The sequence below is a fragment of the Pezoporus wallicus genome, unplaced genomic scaffold, assembly GCF_028554395.1.
Source record: "Pezoporus wallicus isolate ANWC-B61680 ecotype Strahan unplaced genomic scaffold, APGP_CSIRO_Pwel_v1 contig_2908, whole genome shotgun sequence".
NCBI classification, from domain to species: Eukaryota; Metazoa; Chordata; class Aves; order Psittaciformes; family Psittacidae; genus Pezoporus; species Pezoporus wallicus.
In genome coordinates this window covers 7,246,839-7,274,633 of record NW_026642179.1, presented here as the reverse complement: position 1 = coordinate 7,274,633, position 27,795 = coordinate 7,246,839, and the positions used below count along the sequence as shown (strand labels likewise).

The window sequence follows — 27,795 nt, the reverse complement described above, 5'->3', positions numbered from 1 at the left end:
ACCCCGCTCCCTGACTTTAGCGTCCAAGGGAAGCTGTATACCGTTCCAGACAAGGGTTTTACTTTAGACATGGGTTAGCACATAGCCCCCTGCATTACAGAGCAGTAGCTACTGAGCTAGGATCCAAAAGTGTCCTTAAATGAAGTTACTTGTGGCTCTTTATTGGACAAAAATAAATTCCAACTGGGCCATATAACAAATGAAACTCAAGTACAAAAATGTAATGATATTTATTCACACAGCTGCCAGCAAACTCACATGCACTATGAGTCATTCCAGATGTGGATAAAAACAAAGTCTGTCTGTGAAAGTAAGTTTCCTGATCCCGAGGAGACTTCGTTTGGGAGTGGAGCTGCACACTGACTTCAGCTGTACTCAGAACAGACAGGTTCTCCTTCAAAGGGGGAGGGGGAGAGGAAAAGCCATTTATTTATTCCTGAAAAGAAAGGAACTAGGAAATTGAAAAAGCTACTATACAGCTAGACATGTGTATTTTAAAGAGAAGGATGCTTTGGAAGACTTTACTGCTGCTGTTGTTCTATTACAGTGCTCATGCCACTGTGACCCACAAATGGAACAGAGGTAAGATTTAAATATGAAAAACTGTTTAGTAGAAAACTTTGAGTTTTTAGATTTGGTCTGAAATTATGTTACATTCTACATATACATACATATATTTATATATAGTACATATATAAATATATATATAATTTGTCCCTTCCAACTCTCGAATTCTTTTTCTCCTTTAAACAGGTCAGCTAAGTAATTATATAGACAAATAGAAAAATACACATGCATAAGTGCATAAAGGTAAAATGCTATATGTATTGTATTATAATATAAATAATATATGTTAAAAATATCCCAAGAACCAAGCCAACATTATTTTCTCAATTTTTTCTTTCTCATTCTTTCTCCCTTTTCTCCTGCATTAATAAAAATCATAGATGATGAAAGCTTAAAGCAAAAGCCTTTGCAGTCACAGGTGGCATAATCTTCTGTTCCACCAGGCAGATACCTCGTAACAGTAAACACAACAATGCCTGGATTTTGAAAGGTGCTTAGGAATGCCTACGATGTTACCCTGACAGACTAGCACATAGAACATAAGGAAAGTTATTAGGCTTCAGCTGCCAATATGACAATATGTAGTTGTGACATATTTGTATTCAAGTGTGTGGCAGTAACATATGAAATGTCTTGGGACTGTTGGATTGTATGGGAGATGCTTGCTTAAAAGATAGGGATGATGTCCTTTCCCTTTTTTGTTTTATTCTTTCCTCAGTATTTGGCATGGGTTCAGTAGCTGCTTGAAGTGGAAAAAGGAAACACCTCCCCAAAGATTTCTTTGGTTCTGATATTGAAATTCACTGAAATTCACTGAGGTCTGTTAAGACCTCAAGCATTCAGGTGCCCCGTCCCCACCCCAATTGCCCATGTCTTCCTCATTATAACTGTATAGCTGATTTCTTTCTAGTCTACAGTTTGGGTTTGGTTTTGATTTTACAGGGGAGGCGATGGCTGAATGAATCAATGAAGAGGTATGCAATTCTGCTAGGGCTGTATGAATGCTTAGTTGTTCCTTGCAGTTAGTGGGGCTCACTGTCAGGGCAATGGCCTGGGACTCAGAATGGCAGATTCTTTCCCCAGTGTATTCATCAGCCTCTTGGATGATACTGGATGAGTCATTATACCTGCATATATCTTACTTTTCTCTTACTGTATAATAGATGATAATGACACCCATTGTCATAATAAAATCTCTTAATTCTGCACATAAGTGCTCATATTTTCAGAGGTGACACATAAAAGGGTGATAAAATCAGAACTAAATCTGTATATACTAAAAAAAAAAACCTACCTTTTGGAAGAATGAGGTTACCTTACCTCTGAAATGGAAAAAAAAAAGAAAAAGAAAAAGGTTCATTTCCATGGAATAATCTCTATGCAATTTAAGGATGTTCTTCAGTTTTGCTAACACACTTATTTTCATTAACAACACAACCCTCAAATGAATCCATGCAACTATTAAAGGCCAATTTAACTGCCATGAATATTTAAAGAAAAACATCAGAATTCTACTATGCCTTTTGGGAAAGCAGATTGTTTTCAATTTGGAAGCTCTAGAGTTTGGGTTTTGAGACTTCAGTGGGAAGAGAAGATTCATTCCCCTTTGTGATAAGGAATTCAGTTCTCACAAATACTGTATACAGACATTTGCTGAGGAGGAAACCACATTTTTTCTCCACAGCTGTTGGGACTATTCAGCTCCAAATATGTTTTAGAGGCATGACTCCTTCAATAATAGCTACTTCAGAGAACCTCCACTCCTCTAAACTATCTGTCAGCCCAACCAATACCATCCTAATTTGCAGTATTTAGAGGGCCAGAGCACTGTTCTAATTTTTGATTTGCTTAGAAACTTCAGGGGAAATTTGAGTACTGAGGCACGACACACCCTTCTGCACACTCAGAGCTCTTCCTCCCCTCCACAAATGACAACTGACTCTGGGTTAAACCTCAGTCATTTAGGCCTTATCCTACTCCTGATCTAAGTTTTGCAATAGAAAAGGAAAGACAGATCAGCACCTGGTCTAATGGAAATGAAAGACAGATCTGCATATGATCTCCATTTTTACTAGCAGTCCAGATTGTTTACAAACCAGTACGACAAAGGATCCTGCTTTAATTATCAACAGTGGTTGTTTGCAGCAGAAATAAACAGTCAATACCGGATAAAATATGGTCCATTTTTCATTGTTTTTTCACTAGGGGGCACTGGGGCAGCCTTGGATGCCCAGCCCTTGTAGCTAAGTATTGAAGCTTCGGCTCAAGAAAAAAGTCAGACATCAGGAAAGATGAACATACTTGTGCTGATTGGTGAGTGGGAACTCCAGGCTGCCATCTCCTTTTTCACTTTGCTTTTACAAGTGTCAATGAATGGAAATATATATATATATATATATATATATATATGTATAAAAGCATTTCTGGCAGGAAAATTGAGTGGTTTTGTTTTCCTTTTTGGCTTTTTGATTTTATTTTTTTTTTCTTTTTCCTCACCCACCCATCCATTTGTGTTATAAATACCACACACTTAAACCTGCCTAGATCCACCTGTGGACATTGGCTCAGAAGTCATATGCAAAGCTTGGTCTCTAGGATGGACGTGTTCAGAGTAATAAGGAAAAGATCCTGAATGGTGATGAAATAATTTGCTTGTCACCATCTCAGGTTTCCTTGATACTATTGTAGGATTAGCTGTGTGGCATTACACTCTCAGATTTTGTGAAGCACCTCTTTAGGGAGAAATGTTAGGTCTCTAATGAGTGATATTCCCTATGCAATGGTAAAGGTGAGGACAGATTAATTTCTGAAGGTCACAAATAAGAATCCCAGATCTTAAGAGATGTTTTTGCTGCAGAAACCAAGGAACAGATCCTGCTCTTTGTCAACAAAAATAAACAAAAATCTCTCATGCAGCTGTGGTAACTACACAAAGTGTCACTGCTTGCCACTCAGTTGCATTCATCAAACGAGTCTGATGAGCACCAGTGCATTGGAAAGCAGAAGTCAGCTTCAGATCTGCAATGTAAGAATTGCCTGCTTCTGCAGGAGAAACCTCTAAGGCAATCCTTATTAACATGTTTCACCTTAGCTAGCTGTAATTTATTTGCTGTAAGGGCTTCCTGATCCAAATAAATGGCACACAAACAGTAAGTACCATGCTTAACATGTTTGCTCAGGGAGCGAAGATGCATTTTGATTTTCTGCGTTGAAGACACGAAATAAGAAAGTAAAAATTTTCACCCTCGAGTGAGAAAATGATGTAATAGCTACATTAGCTCACTGAGGTTTCATGCTTTTGGGGAATGGTTGTACTATGCCTTTGAAACCTCAAAAACAGTTACTACAGTTGCATCCAGCCCTATCTGGTCCAAGTGCATTATTTTGTCTCTAGGGCTCTGTCAAAGTCAAATGGTTGTTCTAAAACATCAGAGGAACAGTTTGCTCTCCTTAGAGGCGTTCTGCAGAAGGAATTACTTGAAAGAACAGAAGGCCCATCCTCATAATTTCCCCACAGCAGTGCAAACTTTTAGTATTTGCTCTAGTGTTGTGGCAACTGAGTTTGTGAGTCTGATGGAGCAGCTGCTACATGAGCAACTTTTTCAGGGTTCTTCTGCTTGTGGGCTTAGCTACAGCAGGCTGGCAGGTCTCTGGTGCCAGGAGAGGGAGGACTATGTAGAAATGAGAGTTAGGCTGTTGCTAGAAAACCAGACAGTCTTTTTATAAGGAAGCTGTATTTAACCTATTCTATATTCTGTAATCATTTGCAGGTTGCTGGTGATCTTGCTGTGTGGGCAAAGGATGAATGCCTTGGAGACTAGGGCATATAGTGCATCCCCACACCTTGTGACCTTATTTGCCTCTCTTCTTCCCTCATTTCACATTGCATCCTTACAGCCAGGCACTCCCTTATTGAGCAACTTGTGGGATCCCACTGCTGACAATAACACTTGGTTTGGCATTTTTGGCTTGGACAGACAAGCAGAAGGAATACGACCTGAACACAGCATGTAATTACAACACAAATGGTCAAACACATATATACACGTATGTCCAGAGGGCCTCGAGTATACCAGGTTGTGGTCTTGTTAAAAAACACTTTGTCCTACACTGTAAATCATAGGAAGGAGGCATTAGAAGAATATTTTCTGCCCTTTAAGCAACCAGAAGAAAGCAAGGACAAAACTACATTTTCAAGCAGATCTGGAAAGTATGTGAGAATTAATGAATTAAGGATGTAACAAGGATATCTGCGTAGCACAATGACGTGTGGAGTAACGACCATAGACACAGGGCCAAGAAAAGCTGCCTGTCTTGCGCTTCACAGGACAGTGTAAGGACTCCAGCTGGTGTCCCTACAGGATGATAGTCACATGCATAGGATGTGCCCAAGAGAATGAGCTCTGCCTTTCAGCAGGGATCACCTGGTTGATCCCAGTACCACACTGATATGCTTACACTTCTTCTGGCTCTGACACCTCTGCCCTAAGCTTTACTGTGTAGCACAGACATGGCCCTCCTATTTCTAGTGGCAAATTCCTTGGGCATCAGCTGTGGTGACAGTCTGAAACTATTAAATAAAGAGCTATTGCAGAAAGAGCAGAGATAGAGGACTGAAGAAGGGGCTGAAAAGGGATTACGTATTAGTACCTGGGAAAACTGCTTGGTGTTAAGAAAGGTAGCTAGAAGGTAAAAGTCTCTTAAAGGATTTAACCTGTGTAGGATAAATATCCAATAGGGTAAGGCTGCAACTGTAATGAAAATCCTTTTCAGCATGTCCTGATTCCCCAGATACTTCTTTGAGGGCAGACTTAATTAATTTAACCTGCATGGAGGATGATCCCTAAATCAGAATTCACAGTGGACACCTGAAACTGAAAGATGTAAAGGATTCTTTAAAAAAAAAAAATCAAATATTCTAATCTCTTCTAGGGCAATGATGCCAAACTGATGAGATCAGAAAGAGGATAGATTATAGAAGCTTCTACAGTTTAGTTTAGATCACAGATGGGTATTGTACTTTATAAAAGCAGTCATGCTGTTAGCAAGGAAGGCTCTAAGTGATTCTGAGGCTCTTTCTCCCCAGAAAGCAGCCAAAAAATGGCTAAAGATTACAGCTCATACAGTCATAAACTAGATAACAGAATCAAAAGTTAGAAAGGAGCTAGACAATTTTGAAGAAAATTGGGTAAGCAACAAGTGGAAGACACATGAAATAAAACTGTTTTCTGTTTGATATGTGCTAGACTAAGTGAGAACTATGAGCTAAAAGTAGCACCAGTAGAATCTTTTCAGTAATCCCAGTTCCATTCCAGTACTGAGGACTGGCAAGTCAGTAAGGCATTTGTTGACATTTTGCTCTTTTTTTTTTTTTTTTTCTTCAGGATTCCTGCATTTTAGGACACTACATTCTGTAGTGTCCCATTTATTTGCCTCAGTCCCAGGTATAGAGCTGCCATGGGATCTGGATCAGTTTGTACAAGAGTCCTCATATCCCAGCCAAAGTTCAGCTCAGAAACACTTCCTGCCATTCAAATCCCTCCTCACAATTTCACATGGAAATAGCTCCCTTCTCCTGACCTTTAACAGCCATCTCACCACTCTTAATGTATGCTGTTAAGAAAATGTTCCCTTCCACAGGTGAAGTAGCTCTGTTAAATAACTCATGAACACATGCAAAGATGTATCGCGCTCTGTGAGTCCCCTCCTGATTATCTTACACTTGACTGATGGTCCTAGAGACCCCATTGGTACCTGGCATTATGCGAACACACAGAGTGAAAAAAATCTTTCCTTCTCCAAAGAACTTTCAGTGTACTTAAGGAGAGGAAATGTTAGCATCCCTTTTCATTGTGATGCACGGAGTAATTAAATCAGTTGCCCCAGACCTCTTCAGGACAGCTCTGTGTGTATGCTCCTGTATGTTGTGATTTTAAAAAAATCTGTTTCTGAAGCATAAAATACTTTCCTTGTTGGGTAAAACATGCCAGATTCATCAGGAGTGAATGACTTCTCAGGCAGAAGAAATCTTATCAAAAGCACTGAATAGTACAATGTCATTGAAAGGAAAGTCAGCAGGGCTTAATGAACATCACCAGGCTGCAGAGACTCTGATTATTCAAATAGTGACAGCAAGATGTAAATTGCTGAGGTAAAGCACTGAGTGGTGGAGCAATTAACTTTGCATGCAGTGCCTGTGCCTGGGTACAAGGCAGGGCAGGACCCATAGGGCCAATTTAGGTTACTGGGAATAAACACTGGTGCTTGCCTGCATGCACAGCCTGCACCCACCTTCAACCAGGCTCTGAAAAACCTAACCCTAACCTTGGTTCTGCTTCAGGGAGCTGAGTCTGTCCAAGATGCAGAGAAGCTAACTGGGTACATGGACCCAGCTGCAGCAAAACTGGGAACTGTGCGAGTGTCTTGGTTTGAAGTGGGCAAAATAGTCTTCTCCTTGCTTTAACTTTGAAAGCACCTAAATGTGCAAACCAGCACCACTGAAGTCGATGGGAGTTTCGCCTCTCACAGGAGTGAGGCCATTCTCTGGAATCTGGTTTCCTGTAGTAACCCTGGTTGTTAAAAGCTTCCAGCCCAAATGTGTTATTTGTTGGTTAAAGTGGTTTTCAGCAGAATGGCACTGGCACGGGTGAAGTCGGTGCAGGTCTGCTACATGGATAGTTGATGGTGGGAAACAGAGGAAGTGTATCAAAGCATCATAAAAAGATTAGAAAAAAAAAAAAAGGCAACTTGAGGATGAGCTGCAAATAACACTTGTGGAGAGACGCACAAAAAAATGCCTCCAAGAGGACAGTCATCTATGGGGTATTCTCTCCCACTTGAAGGAAATAAAGCCAAGGAAGGGATCCTCTATGCCCCTATTGCTCCTGTGTTTCTCATTACCATGAAATCCTGTTTTATTTGGCTGTTTCTGTTGCAGCTTTACAATATATCCCCCACAGCATACATGCTCATTCAGGGACATTAAACTAGACTGTCTGCACCACAAGCCACGGGGCTCCCTTGCCTACTCAGTGGCTATCCCTTAGCCACTGACTCTTTTTATCCCCACTGAGGGGCTCCAGGCTGCAGCAATAACCTGGCTCTTCTTTTCTCACTGTCACGGTGCTCATGGCAGCGCAAGCTCAGTGCTGGGCTTGTAACTAAAAAGAATGTGAGGAGGAAAGGAGCAGAGTTAAATAAGCTCCGCTATTCCCAGTTTCCACAAACATTCCTTTCCTCTGGTGAAAGCGTATGTGCGGCCTTTCCTGGCCCAGTTTGCTGGTTAGTCTTGGCAACACCCCTGTTCCCCTGAGATCGGCACACATACCACTCATCCTCTGGAAATTCCTCCCCAGCCACAGGGAAACAGGTCGCCAGGCTCCAAACTTGCTGAGTGTCTCTCTGCTCAGGGAGCTAGGTGGGTAGCTGAAAAAAGTTGCTGAGAAAGGGAAAAATAAGTTGTTCAAAGCTCAGAGGTTACCTGGGAGGAAGCAGGACAGTGGAAAGGCAATGCTGCACTGCAGTCTCTTGTTGGAGACCCAGATACACAAGGTCTGCTGCGATGCTTGTGGTTACCCCACCCTCTAGCATGGCACTGGGGGAGCAGAACATTCTGGTTAGTTTTTGCCTAATTGTGAAGAGAGTAAATTGCTCTGGACTAGGTGTCGGTATCCGCTGCAAGCCAGAACGTCAGGGTTTCATCATATCCATCTATTTGGTACATGGTGGCATGACCAAAACAGAACCAATGCTTCTAATCTCTGTCTTGGAGAAACTACAGACTTTTCAATCTGGCAGGCCTTATCTGAGCCACTGAGAGGCAGAAAAGGAAGGCAAAGGTTAAAGGCAGACATGCTGTGAAAAAGCAGAGAAAAAGCTGGAGGTGAAAATGTCAATGGAAGGAGGCAGCATGAATGAGAGGAAGAAAAAGGTAAATTGTGGAGAGACAGAAAATGTGATAAACATGGATGGGAAAGATTAAAGCACACGGACATTTAAGATTAGGGTAGCTGACTCTTGTCAGTATGGTATGTATCCCCATTTGAACCCACCCTTCAGAAGATGCCCATCTGTCACAGCTGGTCTTCATCTTATCCGTCTGCTTGTCAGGCTCATGGGATAGTTCAATTTCTCTGGAGCTGGCACTGTCTTTTTCTCATGTAAGCAGGACTTGTGCTTGCTTCTGGTCTGACCAGCCTCTCGGCACACTAGGATGATGAGAAAAGCTAGTCTGGGCAATTCAACACTGATCACAGTATACAAGTTAAAGTTACTGTTACTGAATCAGCAATATGTCAAGGTGCCTACACAGTTGTTTTTATTCATGGGTGTCCTTTTGAGCTTTCTAAACTATGTAGGCATGAAAAAAAAGACTTCCTACAGCCCAAGAAACAATCTGTTTTATTCCACAGGAGCTGCAAGAAACGTTCTGGTTTATGGGGCTGTTGGGCTACAGCATTTCCTATTAATGCCATTCATGGTGCCACAGCTGCACAAGTTCCTCTTTCCCCCTGTCAGACCCTTGAGGGATGGATCAAGTTCTGCAAGCTCTCACTTTCCTCTCTGGTTTTCATAACAGCCATGACATTAAATTTCTGTTTATGCCTGGCACTGAAGGAACACAAAGTAATTGTTTATTCAATTTATTTATTAAATGCAGATTTTATGTCTGAGGGAACTGTTCATGTCTTAAGCCCCCTCCTAAACCAAAATACATTTCAGGCATGCCTCATTTTTATTTACTGAAATTGTTCATAGCTTGGCACTGAACAAACCCCATTTCCAATTAAACACTACTTGTAAACATCCTAATATAGTACAGCCTGTGTTAAATGAAACCATTAATCTGTCACAGTCACAGCAACTTCTGGTTTTCTGGATTGCCATGCCAATTTGGCAGAAAGCTTTGGAAGGTAGCAAGTCTAATGACAAAAACATATATACTGCTTGTTTTGCTGTTTTCTGCCACTGGGGTTTTTAATAAACAGTACTCAAAGGGGTTGACCTACCCTGACTCATACTTAACAAATCAAAAGCTCATTTGGGCCCCCTCAAAGACAGAAGAAAAGTACCCAACGGTTTTTCCACCCTGGGTTATCCCATAACAGGAATCGGATTTAGCCATCAAATATCAGATACAATCAGACTCACTTAGGCTCAAGTGGCAAAGGGCAGTGTGTGACTGCCATGTGTTGGGCTCTCCAGCAGAAGGATGAAGATGATGTGGCCCTGCTTCCACACAGAATGCCTGAGAGAAATCAGGGTGAAATGAGCAGGCAGCACAGTGTCTGAGTTCAGCTCAGAGGATCCCAGTTTTGATAAATCGAGTACTCATACAAGGTGTCCTCTGTCAACCATCAGGAACAGCCAAAACGTGCTTTCTGGCCCAGGCTTGGGGTCTTTAGCTTCACTACCTAACCTTCCTGCTATTCTGTACCGGGTACCTCTCCCACTGTACCCAAGCTCTCCCTAAAACTAGCCCTGCTGCAGAGAGTGGGAAGACAGCCACCACTTGGCTGAGATCTGGGCAACGCTGCATGCTGCGGATGGAGGGAATCCTCCAGTTATGCAGAGAGGGGATTTAGATGTTTAACAATGCGACTGAGAAAGATGAGGCAGTCACAAGCTGGCAATTGCACAGGTTGCGGCTTGTCTTGCTATGGTGCTGTATTTCTCATGTTCACAGCAGGGAAATGTGGGCTCCAGCTGATGAAGAAATCTGTCTTTTAAAGAGTCTGCCTGGTAAATAGCTGTTAGGGTTACTGTAAGCAATTGTATATCCCTAGAAAGACACTCCTTTTTCTAGCCAGAAATGGTATTTAGGGAACAGGCTGTTGGACATTTGCTGGGAATTTCTGGATGTCCTTCAAACCCTGAATGACTAACTGTATGTGCCACAGACCATCAATCTATCAGTCCAGCACACACCCAGTTATGTCAGCCCTAATCTCTGTTCATGCTGCTCCCAGCCAGCACGATCCAGCTGAGGTGAACTCCAAAGCTGAGCGACATGTGCCCATATATGCTCCAAAGGAACATGTGAGGGTTCCTCGGTGAAATGTCACCTTCAAGGCAAAGAGCTCAGTTTCTACTTGTACACATTTGTCACTGAGGTAAATGTAACCAACTCGTCACATGTCTTAAATAATCGGTACCCCTCCTTTCTCTCTATTTACATGATTGAAGATGGAAGTGTGTATCATGTCCAGCTGGCTTTTCAGACCCATCTATGATGTCCCCCTGGAGCTTCTAACTTTTGGTTGAATTTGTGCTGCCAAACAAAGCATTAACTGTTGAAGAAGCAAATGTATATCAACTGATGGCTCTGTATATGAATGCTGCTGAAACCGAGGCTGGACCTCTGCACCCCCTGAATGTCTGCCCACTGAGGTGGAAAAGAGTGATAGTCCTTCTCACTGCAGTTCAGCTGGGAGCAGCTACTTGAACATACTGTGATTTACTTATCTGTTTTCAAAGCCCATTTCATTTCCTTATGGGTGCCTTTGCTGACAAAGTAGTCCATGCATTATTTAAACAAAGTTATAATCACCTTCTGAGAGCCCTTTTCACAACAAACTGGAGCGCTCACATAAGCCTCTCTCTGTAACCCAATGTGATGGGTAACAGCTACTAATCCAGCATGTCCAAGGAGCTCAACCATGACAAGCTAGTTTGCATTTTGCTTCATCCTTAATATCTGTGCACTGCTCAGAGGTCAAAACAGAGCTTAAAGATTACTGGGGCAAGTATTTAGAAGTATAAATATGGGGACAATAAGTCCCTGCCTTATTTTATGGCCATGCAAAATGTTGGTCTACTCCTATAAATGATTAGTGTGTTGTACTAGTGTGCTCCAGGATCTCAGACAATGATTACCTCTTACCTATACTCCAAAGACCAGTAATAAAATTCCCCTAATATGACAAAAGACTGTCATGAAGATGATGTAAGACAAATATCAATTCCAGACTCATAATCAGATGATCTCTACAAACTTATCTGGAAGATCATTACCACCACCAAGCTGAGGAAGAGCTATCATGCAGAATTATCACACGATGAATCTAGTTTTTGAAAGGATTGCTCCTCTAGGGACAACAGTTGTCAGATTGACCAAAAATTTTTTGTCTGGCAGCCTATAACAACCATCTACGGAGTGTACACATGCTGGCAAAAACTTTTCTAAGTGAGCACCTTTTATAATGCAATCTTCAGAGTGTTCGAACTAGTAATAAGAAAGCATAAATCCAGGGAAAGACAGGTTGAAATTTACATTGTCAGCATCACAGGAGCTTAACCACTTCTCCAGAGTAATAATGTCTTCTTTAGCAGTCACCATGCACAGAAGAGTTAAATCAAAGAATAAATTCCCACCTGGTTTCAGTCAGCAGTTTGCTAGATGTTTTCACTGAAAACTAAGTGTTCCTCCCTTTCTCTAAATTTCTTTTTCCTAAGTTTAGAGCATGAGGTTATTAATATTTTTTCCTTAAACATTTTCTTAGCCTATTTTCCTGTAAGCAAAAATCTACTTTACAAGTTCACCTCAAAAGACTCTAGAAGAAGAGAATATATGGTAAGGAAGAATAACACTGAATCAAACATGTGGGGAAAATTGGCAGGGTCATCTTGGGCTAGGAGCCATTGAGGGATGGCATCCATAGGAGCAGGAACTGCAGCAGCAGCAGATGTTGAGTTTTGAATTTTCACCGATTTCAGATGCAACTGTCAGCACTTTTGTGTCTTTCAGGTCCTACTCCTCAGAAAACAAGATATTTGGGTTATTTTTTGGCTGTAAGATTTATGTAGGCCTGAATCTAACCTTCTTCTCTATTCTCAGATCCCAATCATGTCTTTCACAGCACAGGACTCCCTGTGACCTGGCTCCCCATAAAGCAGCATCGCAGGGCTGATAGTGCCAGCTCAGGTCATCTGAGGAGCTTGTCCACAGTGTCCAGCTACCTTTAGCAACTTGCCATACTCAAGGTTCTGGCAGGTCTTTATGTATTTAATGGTGAATCCAGTTGTATGTCAGTCTCAGCTTTATTTCAGGAGATTGCGAAACCTGAGAGATTTAGGAAAAGTCAGATTCAGGAGAGCATGAGATAACAAGGAACAGTGAAAAAAAAGACATCCCATATTTCCATGGAGTGTGGGGAAGGCAGCTATAAAAATAATTTTTGCATTGCTCTGTCAGATTTCTTTGCTATGCTTCTGGAAGTATCACAAAGATTGTCTTGGCCCACCATTGATCCACACACATTGAAATTCACTGATTAGATTTATGGATGATTATATTCGAGTTCCATTTTTTTAATACTATTTTCATGCAGATGCAGAAATTAACGTAGTGGGGCCCAGACATTCATGCAGGTGTGAACTTGACAGAATGGATGCCTTCTTACAGTGCTTACAGTGGCTATTACCAGGGAGACAACACAGCTTTTCACCCTTCATGTTCTGCTGAGGTGGCAAAACAGCTGTACCGGTCCAGCTCAGAAACATACCTGAATCAATATTCAGCTCTTAGTAACTTTCTCAGATGTCTTTATCATCACTACTACAAAATATGCAATGATTAGAAAAGGAATTGTCTCAAGAAATAATTCGTTTCCTCACAAAAACAACCAAGTATGCCCCTGCTTTTTCCTTATTGAGCAAGGCTGAATTACACTCTTTCTCTATCCAGCACATATTCACATCATTAAGAAAACCAGCAGCAGGTGCACTGACATTTGGAGCTCAATGAACAGCTGGAAAGGCAGCTGGGGTTTCCCTGTTTTTAAAGAACAAGTGAAATCCCAGAGCAGAGGAAGCAGAAAACTAGGATTTATGTATTCTCCTCCTAACAATTTACTTCAAATGGATGGGGATTTGAAGGAAAATGGAAGACAATTCTGATTCTTTCTAATGTAAGGAAGAAGAAAGAGTCAATATAATGTTTATTCTTTCTCAGTTTTAAGCTGCACTATTGGTAGTGAGTTTGAGGAATAGCTTGTTTTGCACGTGTGCTAGTATATGTGAGTGAGCAGTTCATACACAAATAAAAATAGTTTGTTATCAGTTCAGTAATAATCCCTAACCCCACCATCAAATACTTGAATCTACTTGCTGGTTGAAACAATTCACAGACTGCTTAAGTGAATAATTCCAGGATCCCCATGATTTCTTCTGTTTTTCTTTACCTCAACTAACAACTCCATGATCTCAGGTAGGACAGTTCCCATAGGATAATTCAGCACATGACAATTCAGTCAGCAATAACAAGAAACTTTCATCATTTTTCTTAATCTGCAGATCATAAATTTTAAAGTCAGAATAGCCACATATTTTTTCAATTTGACCACCTGCACAGAATTTCATGTAGTGTCACTTTCAACATATCCAATGCATTGTACTTCATTAACACACATTTCTGAAAAGGCAGACACTTCAAACTAGAAGCCATCATGAAGTGGAAATCTGCTTGTTCTGTTGTAAACATGTGGTAGGGCATTCCCATTCTGCCAGATAAAAAGGCAAGATAATTTCAAGGAGACCTTTTAAATCTACATAGTATTGGTCATTCAGATAAAGCACATGATATTGTTCCTACTCTGAATAGACATTTTATGGAACTAGTCAATGACAGCAGTTGATATTTAGACTGAAGAATCTGAGCTGTCGTTTGTGATAATAAAAAAGTTCGTATTGCTCCCTGCTAGATGTGTTGTTCAAACTGGATCTTTGATTCCTTTCTTACTATCCAGTCTGCGAATAAATTCTTTGTGCTGGTTGAATTTACTCTGTTAAAAGTTCTGGTGGATGTAAGCATAAAGGGAAAAGAAGCGTTTGGCAGCTAGTGGTCCTGCAGCCAAACCTCACCTCTAGCAGGAGTAATGACTACGCTAGTTGAGGTGACCATCCACAGAAAGGACCCCATTAGTTTGGTGGTCAGATCAAGGGTGTGCAGGCATGAGAAAGGGCAGGGCTGATATCCATCTCTATGTCATCTAAGAACTGGACTGTCCTAAAAGCAGTTGGACCACAATTGCTCTGGGAGTTTCTCACAACTAGGAGTGCTGATGGCCTAGTAACTGTGATAGGGAGTGAGACAGCCAAAATCTACCACTCTTTTATTGGTTTGCTTTTCCCCTTCATTCATGACCAGACAGAATTCTGGCTTGACTCACTGTTTGGCCATGAAAAGCAGTGTCAGCACAAAGAGAAGGAGGGAGAGCCTCACTGCAGGTCCAGCGTGCCAGACTGCCCCTTGCAGCTACAGCTGTGATTAGGTCAGCCTCAGCAAAACCCTAGCTTCTCAGTTGCTTTTGCCTGCCAGGAAACCAAGGAAGCCTGACTGAAAAAGTAAAACAAAATGTAAAAAAAAGCCATTCTAAGCTACTGGACACCTCTCCTCTGTGGGGTGTCTCAGCTCTGTGTAAATGTACACCTGTGAGGAGGTGGTGTGAGCCTTGAACCCTCCCCTTTGGGCTCTGTGATGGTAGTACAAAAAGAGAGCAGAGAACTGGAAAGAGAATTTGTTTTGAAGGGCTTTCTTTTCAGAGCAGCAACAGCATGATGCATAGAGCTCTTGGAGCTGCTGCAGCTCTGCCTTTTCCCATGAAGCAGAGCTTTGATTTTGAGTGCTCTCACTCCATTAACAGGAGTCATTCACTTCACTCTGCTATGGTCCTTCCCTATGGCTCAGCACATAAACACCAACATCCAGCTGTGTTTCCTCCCTCCCTTCTCTGCTTCTTCTTGAATAAATGGAAGTAGATTGGATCATCATCAGATACCTTCACTTGCTCATTTGTAAGAAACATTTTCAAATTTGTTTCATTAAGATTGCTTTGTGTCTTCCCCTTGCATAAGAGATGTTGTGAGCAACACAGATTGGGAAGGAGAGCTTGCAATGAAAACAGAGATATAAAGCACTGCTTTTTTTTCCAGCTCTGCCTGAAATTTCCTGTGTTGCTAAAATTGCTTATTGTGTCAGTGTTAAACCTATGGAACAGAGTTAATAGTTCATTATTTCCTTTCACTCATACAGTGTTCACCACAGTCTATCCCCTAGTTCCTGGTAATATGGCAGCAAATGAGAGGATAACAATATATTTCACATACTTTCAGTTTCTTTGTGCTCATTTTTTCTCTCCATGCCTTCTGTGGTAACTTTACTCTAGCACATTAAAGGCCTCTCTTGGCTGACTGCATCTTCTTTTTTTTTTCTGGGTGGGTATATTTATAATTCCAGGTGGGAACACCCTCCTTATGACCAAGGGAAGAATAAATAACAGTGTATATTGTTACAGGCTGGTACAGATGAAAATGCTGCATAATGGAAATTTCATCTGAGGGAATAAATTCTAGATCATTCTAGTTGGTTGATGCCAGTCACATCTTTGAAACCATTTTACTTAAATAATAAGAAAAAAAATCCTCCACCTCTCACAAGCACAGTCTCAGAGGCATCATTTCCTTCTCCAGCAACACACACTTCTGTAAACATAAGGGGTTTTCTGGTCTTTCTAATACACCTTCACATTTCTTATTCATGCCAAGTACCTAGAAAGACTATTATCCCTGTAGATTTTATATAGAAACTCTATTGCACATTAACCTAAAATAACACATCTCAGGACAGTCATGAAGAGCAGAAGTTTGGTTGGAGTGGGTTCTGTTTCATGGAACTGGGATACCCTTTCAGGATACATTTGTTTCTTAAAAAAAGAAAAAAAAAGATAACTTTGAAAAAACTGGTTTTGTGATGATCTAAGGATTTGAATAGAGTCTGGTATTAATTCTAAGGGTTTTAAATGGTGGGTTGGTTTTTTTTTGACAGCTTTTGTAGGGAGATTACCTCCTACATCCTCATTGACAAAACTTAGACTTTTGAGATAGAGCTTTTTGCTCTTAACCACTCTTTTTATAACTAAAGAAGAAACAAATTACTCTTTGCAGTTTTAGCCAGCCGGCAGGAATAAAGAGAGAACATTGCCACTATTAATTTTTGTCTTAGGAGCCAAGATAGCAAGGATGTGCAGCTGAAAGTAAAAAAAAAAAAGCAGCAAATTCTCTTGGTAGCTGCTTTTAAAAATATGCTAGTTCATGTTGGTTTGTAATTAAAATGTCTTCTCCATGTCACAGCTGTGTTCTCCTAAGGGTCATTGGGATTTAATCTCCCAGTAACAGAGATTTAAATGTATTAAAGTTGGAATGCAGAAGCCTTTGCATTGCACTTGTTGTCATGGGAGGTACTTGCAATTCCAGATACAAGTTTCAGAAGCTAGCTTGCAGCACTGAAGTGTTTTCCCATCTTTCTAGGTTTTTGTGTGTCTTTTCCTTATTTTATTCCTCTTATTCTTCCTCCAGCTTCCCACTCTTTCAATTTCTCCTATGCTAAGGCAAATTGTTCAATGACTTGCAATACAGCAGTTTTGATACAGAAAAGCAAAAACTCAGGAAGCATAGAGAAACTATGCCTGAGCATGCTCTTCCGCAGGTCTAGCCAGCCAAAGCTCAATTTCAACCCTGGCAACGATTGCAGGCCCAGGCAGTATAAAAACCTTTCAGGTGGTGCACACACATCCTTCTGGGGATGAGGAAAGTGCAAGACAGGAAGCAAAGGATGGGATTACTATGCATGAAACCTGTTCATCACTTATTAGCACTGCATTTTTTGTGATTTATGCTATTACTTTCACTGCCCACCACACACCTCCCATAGGTCAACACCACTTCACCCTGAAGTTTCACCATTGCTTCTGGTGCCAATACCTTCTGCAGGCACAAAGCAACAATGACTTCTAGGAACTGCCCAGCAGTTGCTGCAACAGAATAGGTTCAACCAGCCTAGATCACTCATAATTTTTGCATGGCATTTTAATGGCTGCTGTTTCTGCCTACACAATCACCCTGTGGACAGTGCTCATTTCATGTGCTCTGGGAAATGCTTGAATTCATCTTGAAGAATCATCTTCATCTTTCAAAGAAGTCAAGGCTAGTGAGAAAATCTCTAATTAGGTTATCAACAAATATAATCTTTCGACAGGAGACTCTGGGTGTGCTAAGACCCTTTTAGTGCAAGTTCCAGGCAGGTTAGAGAAAAATGTGGTGACACACGGAAAATTTACAGCTCACTAGTGGAACCAGCAATGCTCCAAGCTGACTAACAGCAAGCTTAAAAAGGGATATGCATCTAGCCCAGGAGATGTCTTTTTTGGCTCTTGCAGAAGCTCACATGAAAAAAAATCTCAGCATGGCCATACTTTATATTTTATTAATTTTCCTAGCTATGTGATGTTTAGGCTAGGGAAAAACTCACACCAGTGGAGCATAATTCAAATGCTTTGTTTCTCTGGGCTTGTTGTGGGGCAGAACAAAACAGCAGTAGCCAATAAATGTGTATAAATATGTTTTACATACTTTACCATGCCTTCATGAACAATAACCTAGAAAGTTTTGCATTTTCCTTTCATTTAGGGGGCAGTATGCATGTTTGTTTCCACACATCAATGCACTCCAGTGCTGAACAACTGTTTTGCAGTAAACACTTTTATTCCCTGCTTTACCAATAAGATAAAGCCAAATAGGGAGAATTTGCTGTCATTATAATTTGGGATGCATTAACTTCTTCCTGTTGAGGTCTAGGAATCTGGACTTCAAAAGCTTTGAGCAGGAAAGGGAATCTTTTGCTGTGAGGGATCAAGCTGGATGTACTGCTGAGCTTGTAGCTGTTTCTCACTAGTAAAGGGTTCTTTTGAGCTTGCAGTAAAAAGACAGTTGTGGTGGTCTGAGAGGATATGGTCTTGCAGAGCGCTGCTAATCCCTGTTACAACTGCTGGTGAAGACATAAAGGAGGCATCACTTTTCCTTTTTAGGTCTATCACTGTACAGGAACTGCTGCTGTTTGTGCAACTGTGTCCTGCTTTGCACTCCCAGAAATAGGGGCTGGTCCCAGGAAGTCCATGATACCCATAGAAATGATTTTCATGAGTTACTTTGAGTCAGATCCTAGTAATCTAAGACAGCAGGACACAATTGGCAGCCTGCTGACTGAATTTGGCTTATAGGACCACTCCAGCTGGGCCACTGCCTTTCGCCACATCAACAGGCAACTCCCCTTTGCTTTGCTTGCAGGGAGACAGGAGTTTTTGGCCCACAAGTCCTTCTTGTTCCTCTGCTCCTTCCATCCTTCATAAAAAGGGTCCCACTGAAGCAATGAGATAGCCCTTTTCCATGCCTCTGAAGTAAATAAAAATAATTCCTACTGAGTTGTGACCTCAGTTAATCTGTGTTCATGGAGCCCTGGAGAGCTGTACGTGCTTTGGAGCAATTGGCCTGATTCATGCTTTTGGCTTCATACCTTTTCATAGAAAAAAGGGGCATTGATGGTGCACAAATAATTGAACACTCCTGCAACTATGCTCTATACTTATTGAGCAAACACATCACAGGCAGCAGCTGGGAAATGGTGAACTGGAAAGCAAAACTAAACATCTGTAACGTCACCAGTAAAACTACATGGAAAACCTGAGACCATTGTTAATGTTTATTACGAGGTTAATGAGGTACAGAAAATTCTGGCATTGTTCTTAAGACAGATGAAAGCATCTTTAAAATAAAACTGTTGTCAGCCTCAGTGTGCTTAAACTGTAAAGAAATTTCTAAGCTGTCATGAGCTAAATAGTTAGAAGCAGGCCAATGAGTTGGCAAACGCAGCTGCAGCTTTTGTTTAAAAACCTGGGTAGCCCTGAAGGAGAGGTGGATTTGGGTCAACAGAGCTGTGGGAGACTGGATAGGTTCCTGCAGTGAGCAGTGCAGAAAACAGGGGCTCCTGCACCACATTTTGACAGGCAGTTTTAACCACCCTTAGGAGTAGACTTGTTGCTGCTCGCTATCTTCAAGCACAAACAGTGATGTACTCCAGGGCATAGGATAAGGCTGTTCAGAGCTGGGCAGGTAGGCTGGGAGCACATGTCTGTGCCCAGACCACCATTCCCATCCACCTCCAGCCCTGAGACCTCAATGGGCACAAGGGAAGTCAGATCAGAGAGCTCTCCTAAGGCCCCTCTGAAGAAAGGATACATAGATACACAATAGAAAATGTTTTCAGTAAGGATAATAAAAATCCCTTATTTTTCTTCCTTCATCTCTGTCAATCATAAGCTTTCTTATTATCTGACTGTTCAGCCCTCAGGACATAAGCAGCCACATCCCCATTGAGATGTCTTGACACATTTGTAAGAGAAGTAAAACCAATAAATCACTAGGAGTCTCTTCACTGACTTCAGAGATCACTGGGTTGGGCTTTCTCTTGCTAATACTGATCTCTGCTCAGACATTCACTGCTACTGTCATTGAAATGAATTAGCTGCAACATCAACATAAAGTGACGCACATTGCTCTGCATCTTCCTATGGAAGATCTGCTTGGTAGCTTTACATGGAACTCCATTAGGGAAGAAAATAGTAAAGAGAGGGTAAGTCATAGCATTAGTCTTTTGCTGTTCTTTGATAGTGCACCGCTAACTCATGTCAGATATGGAAGTAACTGCAGGAAGAAATAAAGCCAGCAGAGAAGCTTCAAGTAGAATTTGCAATCCCTAAATGCAGAAACTGGCTTCAAATCTTTCTCTGTCTCAGCTTTTGTGCTAAATTTACATGTGTGTTAAGTAAGTGTAATGAAAATCAGAGAATGCTTACTCTGAATACTTGCACAGTCTCAGAGGAGCTTGTAAATTTATGGAAAGGATTGTGTAGGGAACGATGGTGGAAGGATTTAACTGTTGTGAAGAAAAAAGAGAGAGAGGAAAGGAATGAAATAAAACATAGATCAGGAAAATCAGATCGTCGTGACAAAAACAAATGAGCTCTGAAAGAGTTTCTGAGTAGATTCTCCAAGGACTGTAACAAGGTTTGATATGTTTTGGGAACAAGATAATGAGATCAGGGAGTCAGTGCTAGTCTGGTCCCTGCAGAAGATGGCATGCTTCTGATATGCATACAAAGTCCTTTCTCACAATATAGCAGCTCACACTCTTGTCCCTTTGAATCTTCTAACCTAATCCATATTATCCTGGGAACACCTGGGTAGGAAAACTCAGCTGCTTTCTGAGATTCTATGATTCAGCAAGTGGGTCAGTACTAAATTGCTAATATGGTATTCATTTTTGTGGGAGTCCTTCACTGGGGTTTTTCTGGCTGAGTGGTGATGGGCTGAATCTGATGACTGACTCCCAGCTCAGCTCCATGGTAGGAATCTGCACCTGGCTTGAAAGCGAAAAGTGATTGGTGTGGTGACAATAAGCAGGAGAGCACTGAAGGAAGATGCCACAGGCACCTTTTCCATGACTCAAAGTATATTTGAGATGTAAACCATCTGCATATGTAAAGGCTCTTTTCACTGAAAGAGGATCTAAAAGAGATAAAAATGAATTGTCATCATTATGGACTGGATTTCTGCCAGCTGCTTAGCAATTAGAGCTTTAATTGCCCAGTAATAAAAGTTTTAATTACTCAGCAATTAGTGTTTGAAGTTTCAAGTGATTCGCATGCACTCAATATCATTCTCAAATTGCCAAGAGCAGAAGATGGAATAGCTCCAGTGTGTCTCAGCAAAACTGAGCAAGCGGGGTGAACATCAGAGATTGAGTAGCAGCAGAAAATGGGTATAGCCCAGTTACCAGTGGTCAGCCAGAAAAACATTCTTGCAGAGTAGAACCTGCAGGCAGCTTGTGACCTTTCCCAAACTCAGCACCTCCTCAGCTGTGCCAGACAAGATAGTTGGGTGTTAAAGGCATTGTGCTGGAGAAAGGTTACTGCAGAGACCAAGTCCTTTTCAATATGTCTGGTTTTTTGCTTGGCACATTCATGATCTGTAATATAGAATTAGATGTTTTCTATACTCTGGACTGTACAGGTCACTGATTCCACACGTGCTCTACCTCGCTGGGATGCTGAATTTAGGAGCTATACATATTTTTTCTGTCTCATTTCCATGAAACAATGTCTGTAGTACACTTTGCAGTAGTGAATAAGTATCTGATCATAACAGAGTTTGTTGTTTCTAGCTATAACACTGTGAAGTATTAAAGTCATAATAAATGGGATTCACCTCATTGAATGTACCTATCTTGTCTAAGCTGGTAACAGGCTCAATGAATAAAGATAGGCATCTCCAAAGGGTAAGTCACTCTTTCCAGACATATATGCCCAGGACAGATAAGGTGATCTACTCTGAAGGTGTTGTTTTTGTCAACTAAGGAGAGACTAACATTTAGGCAGCTGAAACCAGTAGAAATATAGGGTCTTAGAAGTGTGATGGTAGGAGAATGGCCTGAAGAAAGAAGGCTTTGTTGAGGGTCATTATTAATTTCCCCTTGCAGAGCCAGGAGAAGAATATGTATTCCAGGCAATGCTGATATTGCAGTTATCATTATTATTGCTTACATCATGGCTGCACCTCAGAGTCCCGGGCTTGGATTATAAATCACTCTGTATTAGACTGTACAGATACAGGACAAACAGCTAAACTCCATCCTTAGTAGATTAGAGTCAAAGCAGACCATGTCACCCATTTTATTTACAGTGAGAAGTCAGTGTAGAATAAGTCTTTGCAACAAGAAGTTCTTTGGTTGAATCTACTGTTGAAAAGTACTTCCTCTTTTCAGTGTTTGCCACCCTATGGAACCTCTCTTTTCCCATTATTATTTTCCAGCTATGCTTTTCCCAGCTGCTCAGCGATTCAAGAGGTCCTCAGCTGCCTTCCTTAACCCAGTGCTACAAAACTCGCTGGATGATGTGGTCCTGCTTTATGAGGTTCAGTATACTAGAGCAGATGGTACCTTAAACCTTAACCAAGACTGGGGTTATTGTACACACGGGGGTAATCTATTACCTGTCTTCATGGCACTTTTACTCATTCCTGCAGTAAACCCATTGCTGACTATGTAACAGCTCACCAGAAGGGAAGAAATAGACATATATATGACAGCCTCAGCTTTTTCAGCACTTAAGCACGCAGCAGTTGCCTACAGTACCTCAGACTAGTGGGTTCTAGTTCACTGACAGGCAAAATGAAAAACAAAGCAAACAGCTTTCTACTGAAAGCAAATTTCTTCCAGAACAGTTATGTATTAACAACATAATGCATTAAAATTCTTTGGTTTAAATCTTAGTCCCAAGAGTACATTGCAAAGTAATCCCAAGGGCATGAGTGTTTCACTTCAAAATAACTCAGGTCCCCTCTTCCACAGCAGTGGAGACTGCAGATATAATGCACAGTCTACAGTATCATATGGTCAGCTAAGGAACAGTGGCCCACCTGAAGAAGGTACATGGGTCAAATCTATCTATCTCACACCTTGAGAAACTGGGATTGGAGTCCAGACAGGGGAGATGGGCAGGGAAGCCACTGCTGTGCTCTCTCAGAGGGCTGCTGCTGTTCCTGACAGGGTAAACAGCCTTTCCCAGCTCTGCTGCTGTCTCTCTAATACCCATGTAGCACCAGCAGCAACTAATGCCTGTTTTGGACAACAGAAGACTACCTAGATTTTCCTTTTCCTCCCTCCTTTCCCCATAGCCTGTCTCTAATTTTCCCAGGCAGGTAACACAGAAGTCTTAATATTTACATAGAGTCTTTCTGCACCACCTCCAGCCAGTGCAATGAAAGTTTTGTCTCTATTTGAGCTAAAGTAAAGACCTATGGACATGTTTTTAATTCACATTTACTGTGCAGAGTCTCTTGGAGAAGATAAATAGCTTTCTGTGTTCTGATTTTATACCAGTTTCTCTTAGCTGAGCTTGACATTGACAAAAGTCAGAGGATCTCCATCAAAGATGAGGAGCTTGCTTCACTGAGGAAGGCTGCTAAATTTGACACCATCTGCAATGAGATTATCCCCAAGAGCATCACAGAGATCCGCAGGCTGAGTAGCATGCTGTCCTCCTACCCAAGGGTCCTCAAGAAAGAAGACTTTGAAAGGACAGTGTTGACCATGGTCTACACAGCCTACAGGGCTGCTCAGTCCCAGGGGCACCAGAAAGACGTTTGGGCTGAATCCTTCGTCAGTCTTTACAAAGCCCTGAAGCACGACTTGATGTTTCCATACAACAAAGACACATCATAGTGGGAGACTTGATGCAACGGTAACTCAGCCACCCCTTGTGGTTGATAAGGGACACATATAGCACGTCCACCACTTTATGCTGTAAAGAGTTTAAGAATCTGCTTCAAGAAAGATTATTTGTTTTCTAGCTCCCCCTTGTGGAATCCACTTTCTAGTCCCATGTTAAATGGAGAATGATGTTATCTTCGGTCCTGGGAATTTGATTTTTGTGCTGGCTTGGGAGGCACATTCTGTGACAGGCAAAGAAATTCCAGTGTATGCCCCAGACAGACATGCCCTTGTTTCATCCTGTGGGTTTCCTATAAGCAGTACAGAAGTATACTATACTTATGCTTACATACTTGTGCATACAAGCTGGAGAATGCTGATTTCTTAGCTAGGGAAACAAATTCATATTTTGGCTGGCCAGAAAAAGAATATTATAAAGACATGCAAAGGCCTTCTGAAAAAGGAAGAGGTTTCATAACTGTCAGTCTAAGAAATTATGCCACATATTATTCATTCCAAATATTCTTCTAAATAAGCACTGTCTGATTCACTTCATTTGGCTGAGCCAGTTTTTAATTGCAATAACATTTGCAGAAGACAAAGGGCATTGTGGATACCAGCAGCAAACAATGCCTGTGAACATGCTCTTTGCTTCCTAGCCCTCCCAAACAGTCTGCAATGATTCTTTCATTATTTGCACATGACTTTGCTTCTGCTGCTTGTTTTTTGAAGGGAACATGTCCTCAGCAGAGTCAAAGGCCCTGTTTAATTTAATGATGACACATTTTTCCTGGTTCTATCACTTGAACGTAGCTCATCTAAACCCACGCTTCAGAACCCTCCTGAGGCAAGGGAGGAAGGTGCATTAAAACATGGTGCTGAATTTAGCAGTGTGGCTCATTTTTGGTAGTAAATTATATATTTACTTGTGTGTATATGTGTGTGTATGTCGATGCATAGGTGTGCATGTAAGTGATGAGTACATGGAGAATCCTAAATTGTTCAGTCCCAGAGCAATCGTATCCAGTCACTTAGCAGAAAAGACATTCATCGGTCCAGTGGTGGGAATTATGAGTCTGAGAGCAGTGGAGAAACAGTACTTGTTTCAGCAGCAAAAACTGTTTGTAAAAATAGTGCAACTAAGTATTATGAACTATAAAAAATCATGGACAGAATATGGACAGAAAAAGAAAGTAAATCTTGTCAGACAGATGACTGCCATCAAAAAATGCAAATTATTCTAAAGCAAATCCTCTACATTTTATGATCAAATTACACAGACTGTTTCTCTATTGATATTAGAGGTTCTTCTACTTCCAGAGCATGGGAAAACAGATGAACATTTATTTCATCCTTTCATACCAGCACTCCCTGTTTCTCTATCTGCATAATATTTTAAGCATAAAATCACAAATCACTGCAGCTGTAGAAACGAACTCAGGATTCCAGCCCCTGTTCTGAATCACATTTAACTGCTTTTGCATCACCAGACCGAAAGGAATGAACCCTTCTGAGTCCCTTAACAGGGATACTCCAAGGACCGAAGCTGAAAAACTCCATCCAACACCGCCTTGTTGCAGCAAACAGCAGCCAGAGCACACTGGGTTTGGCAATTACCCAAGGGAATGCGGATCCACAGCAGCCTTAGGGACGGGCAGCTGGACAAAGGGCTTATAAAAGACAGTCAGTCCTGTTTCTCCGAGCAGTTTCTGTATGTGTATGCATGACTGTACAGATTTGCATTTAGATGCACTTATGTGTAGGTGCACTTTCATACCTGAAGATGTTTGTTGGCCATCTTCAAAGCCTGGCTGGTATATGGCAAAGAAAACTGAAAACCTCAACCACAAAGCTATGAGCCACAAGCATCCCCATCTCCTCTGCTTGCGCACACAGCTCAGGGCCCACAAAGCAGCCTTGCGCTACAGCCCACATGCTTTTTAAGCCTTGAGAATTAACACTGATCATGTGTTTGTGTTTTCTTCCCATACCATGCTTTATAAACACATGGAGGGGAAATGCTTTAAAGTGCACTCCTGCCTTTCCAGCTCTGTTTCTTGGCTCCCTGAAGCACCGCGCGCTGGAAGTGCCTGGAACCAGAGAGATTCATAAATCTCTTACAGCCAGTGGTTCCAAATCTGCAAAGGTAACAAGAGTGAGCACCACAGCAAGCATGCTAGCAGTTACTATCCAGAGAAATACATCCCACCATGCTTCCCACTGCATAGGAAGACTGTCAAGTGGTCAGAATTTACTCATCAGCAAGTATCTCATAGAAAAGAATTATAGATAATTTTGAATATCCAAATATTCCCTATAGCATACATACCTTTCAAATTGGTAATTGAAATTTTTATCTCCTCAATAGAAAATAAAGTTTTTCTGAGTTTGTGTCCCTCTTGCCATTACTGTGTGTAATGTAAAAAAGATTTATTCCTTGGGTATGTGCTAGGAGTGCCCAAGTTAATTTAACAGAGACTATCAATGTAATAATAAAAATATTCTACATAAAACTAATTGGCTTTGCATTGTATTGATTCCAGTGTCAGGTTTACTGTTTAGTAACTTCCAGCTTGTGCAATTGGCTATCTCAGACTGAAACTCTTCATGGGAGTAATGGTATGAGAGAAGAAGGAACACTCTTCCCTTTGATGGGCAGGAGGAGGTAATAAATAGGAATTAGTACGCTTTGTTTTCCAGAGTTCAAGTGGGAAGGAGAAGTCTGTCTCAGGGAAGCTTTTCGGACTTAGGTCAGCTTCCCTCCCTCAGAATTGCTCAAGATGCAAGCATAAGTTGCCTGCTCCACAACTCAGATTGCATCTCATCACTTCAGACAGAGTCATGTATTTAGATAGTCGCTCAGAGGGTAAATAGCCATTGCCTGTAGGTGGAACCTTTTATCCACCCTTTGACCTTACAGATCATAAAAAAGTGAAACAAAGCACAGATTTTTAAAAAAAAATTTTTTTTTTTTTTTTTTTTTTAGTATTTTAGACAATTTTTTAGTTTCTTTAAAACAACTGACAAACAGATATGAATTCCCTATCTGGTATTGGTCAACTCCAAATTTTCACATTAACTATATATTTATTTCCAGAACTAATTGCTAATTTTGCGTCAAATGTCTAAAGTTTCTGTTGCTTGACAGAAGTTTCAAGGTTTAGAAACATTACACAATCTTAGATGTAATTACTAATTCCAGGAAGAATGTACCCTGCACATCAAACTCCTCTGCAGGTCTGTCTGCCAGCTCTCCAAGTCTCTGTCACAGCGTCATTTCAGTTCAATCTGGGGAGCTCAGTTTGTGTCTGACTAGCGAAGTGTGAGTAGTAGACAGGCAAGCAAGGTTTGAGAGTGTGGAAAATCTCAGCTGCGTGGCTTTCTATGAGATACAGGACAAATGGATACTTCTCTACAGGTCCTGCATTCAACCAGCCAATGGATTCAGTACTTTCTGCCCCACAAAACGCATGAATAATGGCAGAGTTGTAGAAATGCTTCTCCACTAGAAGACTAGAGTAAAAAGCCTAAAAATCCTCAATTTGAGTCTGAATCCTATGGTTACTGAGGGCACATGAATCAGTACAGAGATTAGCCCATGCCTTATGAATAAGTGACGTTCATGGATCAGGATGAAAGAAACATGAAAGACAAAAGATACTGTTTAGAAAACAATGATTATTTATTTCTCATCAGTACTGGCATCTTGAAACAATAACAAACTGTTCAGCATCTTAGAAAAGGTCTTTTTGTACGTTTGTGTGCATGTCAGAAAGAGGAGGCTGCTGATTTTCTCAAAAGCTCTTACTGGCGTTTGGATAATGGGTGGAGCAACTACTACCTTCTACAGTCCTCATTGGTGAGTTAGAGCTGAATGAAGCTTTTTAACAAGTTTTTGTCTTGCGACCAAGTATAATCTGTATTGGAATTGCTACGCTGTGAATTCTAAGCTCAAGGCAAAAGTAGGGTAAAGGTAGATGCAAAGTAGAAGCCAAAACTACAGCAAAGAGACAAAACCTGGAGAAGTTGCAGATGGTTTAATTTTTATTTTTTTATTTTTAAGAAAGAATACTTGTATATTTGGGTCTGTGCAATAAATTGTAGGTTTTGTTAATTTTCTAGCAGAAGAG

At 41.1% G+C, this 27,795-nt stretch overlaps 1 protein-coding gene across 1 annotated transcript; it reads left to right on the top strand.

Annotated features, from left to right (window-relative positions):
* The first annotated feature begins 15 nt into the window (after window positions 1–15).
* FAM180A (family with sequence similarity 180 member A) lies at window positions 16–24,603 on the top strand. The gene is made up of 3 exons (XM_057428044.1): window positions 16–582; window positions 22,267–22,367; window positions 23,336–24,603. The coding sequence occupies exons 1-3, from the start codon at window positions 486–488 to the stop codon at window positions 23,675–23,677; spliced, it is 540 nt and encodes a 179-aa protein (XP_057284027.1). The 5' UTR covers window positions 16–485; the 3' UTR covers window positions 23,678–24,603.
* The last annotated feature ends 3,192 nt before the right edge of the window (window positions 24,604–27,795 follow it).

Excerpts from the sequence above, each read along its gene's own strand:
- FAM180A (XM_057428044.1), top strand. The coding sequence starts at position 486 with ATGTGTATTTTAAAGAGAAGGATGCTTTGGAAGACTTTACTGCTGCTG. Across the intron at positions 583-22,266 it reads GACCCACAAATGGAACAGAG|CTATGCTTTTCCCAGCTGCT; the intron begins GTAAGATTTAAA and ends ATTATTTTCCAG. Across the intron at positions 22,368-23,335 it reads ATGTGGTCCTGCTTTATGAG|TTTCTCTTAGCTGAGCTTGA; the intron begins GTTCAGTATACT and ends ATTTTATACCAG.